This window comes from Electrophorus electricus, chromosome 21, assembly GCF_041902795.1.
Source record: "Electrophorus electricus isolate QZ-2024a chromosome 21, ASM4190279v1, whole genome shotgun sequence".
NCBI classification, from domain to species: Eukaryota; Metazoa; Chordata; class Actinopteri; order Gymnotiformes; family Gymnotidae; genus Electrophorus; species Electrophorus electricus.
The window spans coordinates 1,667,501-1,672,500 of record NC_137517.1 but is presented as its reverse complement, the minus strand read 5'-3'; the positions used below and the strand labels follow the sequence as shown (position 1 = coordinate 1,672,500).

The 5,000-nt window shown below is 42.1% G+C and overlaps 1 protein-coding gene across 4 annotated transcripts in view; it reads right to left on the bottom strand.

Annotated features, from left to right (window-relative positions):
- tfr2 (transferrin receptor 2) overlaps positions 1–5,000 on the bottom strand; it is a 21,448-nt gene that overhangs the window by 924 nt on the left and 15,524 nt on the right. For all 4 annotated transcript variants that reach the window (XM_081704681.1, XM_081704680.1, XM_081704679.1 and 1 more), the window contains 8 exons: positions 4,910–4,992; positions 4,541–4,604; positions 4,217–4,284; positions 3,933–4,006; positions 3,601–3,685; positions 917–1,144; positions 576–716; positions 1–429 (listed from right to left, as the gene is read on the bottom strand). The exon at positions 1–429 is cut by the window's left edge and continues 924 nt beyond it. In XM_081704681.1, the coding sequence (XP_081560807.1) occupies positions 187–429; positions 576–716; positions 917–1,144; positions 3,601–3,685; positions 3,933–4,006; positions 4,217–4,284; positions 4,541–4,604; positions 4,910–4,992 (986 nt within the window). In that variant the 3' untranslated portion in view covers positions 1–186. The remainder of the gene's footprint in view (positions 430–575; positions 717–916; positions 1,145–3,600; positions 3,686–3,932; positions 4,007–4,216; positions 4,285–4,540; positions 4,605–4,909; positions 4,993–5,000) is intronic.

Genomic DNA, 5,000 nt, shown 5'->3' with positions numbered 1-5,000 from the left:
TATGTTCCAGATGTTCTAGAATGGGTTGTCTATGTTCCAGATGTTCTAGAATGGATTGTCTATGTTCCAGAATGGGTTGTCTATGTTCCAGATGTCCTAGAATGAGTTTTCTATGTTCCAGATGTTCTAGAATGGATTGCCTATGTTCCAGATGTTCTAGAATGGGTTTCCTATGTTCCAGATGTTCTAGAATGGGTTGTCTATGTTCCAGACATCACCGCTAAGTGCGTTTGCAGCACCTTGCAGGGTCCAGGTGAAGAGAGCCAGTTGCCGGCGGAAACGGGCCTCATGGAACAGCTGGGGGTTGGTGCGCAGCAGAGAGAGGTGCTGAATGAGCGCGCTCAGTGTGTGCTCACCACGGCCATGCAGAACATGCCGGAATGGAGTCTCCACTACAGACACATACTGAGACAGGAAGTAGTACTCCACCTTCTCTCACACACACACACACACACACACACACACACACACACACACACACACACACACACAGAGGAAATTTTGTCTTAACGGCAAAAAAATGTAGTAATAAAATGTTTGTGTGTGTGTGTGTGTGTGTGAGCATGTGTGTGTACCCTCATGATGCGAGTGTTGTAAAGGCGGGTCATCCTCTCGTCCTGAACATCCGTGTTCTTTATTGCCTCTTGCAGGGTTTTAGCTGCCCGGCTGTAATCTCCCCTCGCACTGTACACCCACTGAGGAGACAAACCACGCACCTGCCACACACACACACACACACACACACACACACACACACACACAGACCTGTTGCAATCTCCCCTAGCAGTTGTGTGTTACCTGTAGCTCAGCAGACAGCTGGTTGAACTGTGAGCTGAGGCGTAGTGCACTGGTGCTGTAGAAGGGTGTGTGTGTGTGTGTGTGTGTGTGTGTATATGTATGTGTGTGTGTGTGTTACCTGTAGCTCAGCAGACAGCTGGTTGAGCTGTGAGCTGAGGCGTAGTGCACTGGTGCTATAGGAGGTGACGTCCAGCGGCAGGATGCTGTCGTGGGTGAGTCTCAGTACCATGAGGGCCACCAGTTCACCCAGCGCCCGGCACACCTCACCCAGACGACCCTGTAACAGATCCTGCAGCCGCCCCACGCTGTCCAGCTGGGTGTTCACAAACGGGTACACACGGCCCTCCTGTCAAAACATACACACACACAACACAATTATATTATATTACAATTATATTATATCAATGCTATGGAGTCAGGCCCTTCTTACCATTCACAGAAGGGGTAATAAAAAGTGTATAATATCTCATGAATATCCATATAATAGAAATATAAATGATATTTCATGAATAAAGTACAATCAAAACATAAACCATTTCAAAATGCTAATTTGCGTTTTCCTGGTTACTATGGGACACATATCTGTTGATTAGCACCAACTAATCCAGCCTCCTCATTAGAGTGGGGTCAGGGCTTTGCTCCTGTGTACTTCCTGCCTGACCCTTCTGAAGACAGTTAAAGGGTTCAGAAATGTAAGTTTATTGCCAAATATGACCAATCATATTTCTGATTTTCACTAAGGGGGTGGGCCCATAGCTGTCTAACCCCTTCTCAGCATTCTGAACAAGGGGCTAGGCAAATTATTCATAAAAAATGACTTTTTTATGAACATGTTACTTTGACTAGCTAAATTTGAATAGCGACTACAAATGAGACATATTGTAGCAGACGTAGCTGAAAGACGTTTTCAAGGCTGCTCTTCAATGAGAAACAATAAGTGAGGTTGGTCAACTCCACCTATAAATCTTTGTCAGAAAGGAAAAAGTTTTGTACATACTTTCTGTAAGATGAAGTATAATAAGTGTGAACAACAACTTATCATTCAAACTTATTACACACTATGACACTACTACTGTATTACACACTGTATGCATGACACTAGTACTGCATTACGCACTGTATGCATGACACTAGTACTGCATTACGCACTGTATGCATGACATTAGTACTGTATTACACACTGTATGCATGACACTAGTACTGTATTACACACTGTATGCATGACACTAGTACTGTATTACGCACTGTATGTATGACACTAGTACTGTATTACGCACTGTATGTATGACATTAGTACTGCATTACACACTGTATGCATGACATTAGTACTGCATTACACACTGTATGCATGACATTAGTACTGCATTACGCACTGTATGTATGACACTAGTACTGCATTACGCACTGTATGTATGACACTAGTACTGTATTACGCACTGTATGTATGACATTAGTACTGCATTACACACTGTATGTATAACACTAGTACTGTATTACACGCTGTATGTATGACATTAGTACTGCATTACACGCTGTATGTATGACACTAGTACTGTATTACACACTGTATGACATTAGTACTGTATTACACACTGTATGTATGACACTAGTACTGCATTACACACTGTATGACATTAGTACTGTATTACACACTGTATGTATGACACTATTACTGCATTACACACTGTATGCATGACACTAGTACTGTATTACACACTGTATGCATGACACTAGTACTGTATTACGCACTGTATGTATGACACTAGTACTGTATTACGCACTGTATGTATGACATTAGTACTGCATTACACACTGTATGCATGACATTAGTACTGCATTACACACTGTATGCATGACATTAGTACTGCATTACGCACTGTATGTATGACACTAGTACTGCATTACGCACTGTATGTATGACACTAGTACTGTATTACGCACTGTATGTATGACATTAGTACTGCATTACACACTGTATGTATGACACTAGTACTGTATTACACGCTGTATGTATGACATTAGTACTGCATTACACGCTGTATGTATGACACTAGTACTGTATTACACACTGTATGACATTAGTACTGTATTACACACTGTATGTATGACACTAGTACTGCATTACACACTGTATGACATTAGTACTGTATTACACACTGTATGTATGACACTATTACTGCATTACATGCTGTATGTATGACACTAGTACTGTATTACACACTGTATGTATGACACTAGTACTGCATTACACACTGTATGCATGACACTAGTACTGCATTGCACACTGCACGTATGACATTAGTACTGTATTACACACTGTATGTATGACACTAGTACTGTATTATACACTGTATGCATGACATTAGTACTGCATTACATACTGTATGCAACACATTACACACAAACACAGAACCACACACACACACACGTGCGCAAACAACATATTACACACAGACACAGAACCACACACATACATGTGCACACACAACATATTACACACAGACACAACTACATACACACAAGCAACATTACACACAGACAGAGAACTACATACACACATGCAACATATTACACACAGAAATGCAACTACATACACATACGCAACATGTTACACACAGACACGCAACATATTACACACAAACACACACAACATATTACAAACAGGCACACAACTACACAGAGTTCTGGTTATAAAGAGGGAGGAACTAAAGCTCGACAGGACATCTCTCTCCCTCTTTCTGTATGTGTGTGTGCCTGTGTGTTCATCCATGTGCGTGTGCACAGGTGTGTGTTTGCTTTTACCTCATGAAACCGAAGCTCCATGGCAGGAACTCCTCCAAATGCTGTGAAACTGTAGGCCCCACTGTTCAGATATAACGGCTTCACCCTGTAACCGACACATCCACACAAACCCACACCCACACTCACTTAAGTTATTTCATCACACGTGGGTCAGTTCAGGTGTGTGATGCGTTCACACTGTAGGCCGTGTTTAAATATATTGCGAATTAGCTAAAACAAATCTAAAAGAATAAGCCAACAAAAACCAGATCATACCTGCAGTGTGAACAAGTAGGACGGAGACGCTAACTACACTCAACTGATGGAACAGACATAACTGGGCTCACACTCACATCCTGCTCCTCCAACTGCCCTGAGCTTCCAAGAGTGAAAGGATGGACCGTCCCGTGTGCTTTGGGTGCTCCACCTATAACACATGTATGCCCACACATATGAATGCAGACCCAAACACACACACAAAAACATGTTTCAGATGCGTGGTCTGCCCTACACACAAACCACACAGCGAAATGTGCAGGTCCCTCAGAGTGGATATGAGTCATCTGAAATTATTACGGTAATTAATCCAACACACACACACACACACACAAATTGAAAGAGTGTAAAACACACAAACTTGTTTGAGGGCTCCTTCAATGAGATCCACCAGCAAAGGGCTTGTGTATGCAGAAAGAGTGTCATCACCTAAACACACACACACACACACACACACACACACACACACACACACACACACACACACACACACACACACAGTTTATATATGATTCAAGAACAACCAATGACCAATGTAGTCTTGTTTTAATGATCCTGAGTAACGTTAATGCTAATGCTCATATTACTATTAATGTTTATGCTAATGTTATCTTTAATGCTAACGCTAACGTTAACTTTAATGTCAATGCTAAAGTGTCAGTTGGTGATTGGTGGACAGATTTACCCATAACCGCCTGGTCCAGACTGAAGTATGCCACAGCCTTCAGATGGAGTAAAGACAGGTAACCCTGGCAACAGAGACAGAGGCTTAGAGCAGGGCTACTGAAGGGGTATGAGGAAGTGTTCATTCACCAGTGAGGAGAGAGCAAACTCTTAACTCGCCCTTCAGGACATGAGTCTGAGACAGAGTCTGGGACAAAGGTCTGAACCCACCCACAGAAATGTATATACACTCCTTTATATGTACAGTCTGGACAAATAAAATAAATATCTAAAAAATATCTGAAACCAAAATTATCTGAAATTTTCTGTTGTTTGTACCCATTTGCAATATGTGTTAATATAATTTAATAAAGTTGACTGCACTTCTCACCTCTAGCCACTCGGTGGCACCAACATTTCCAAAGTCTCCTGCATCCCAGCTTACAAAGAGCAGGCTACGCCTGGGCTGGAAACCTGCGCAT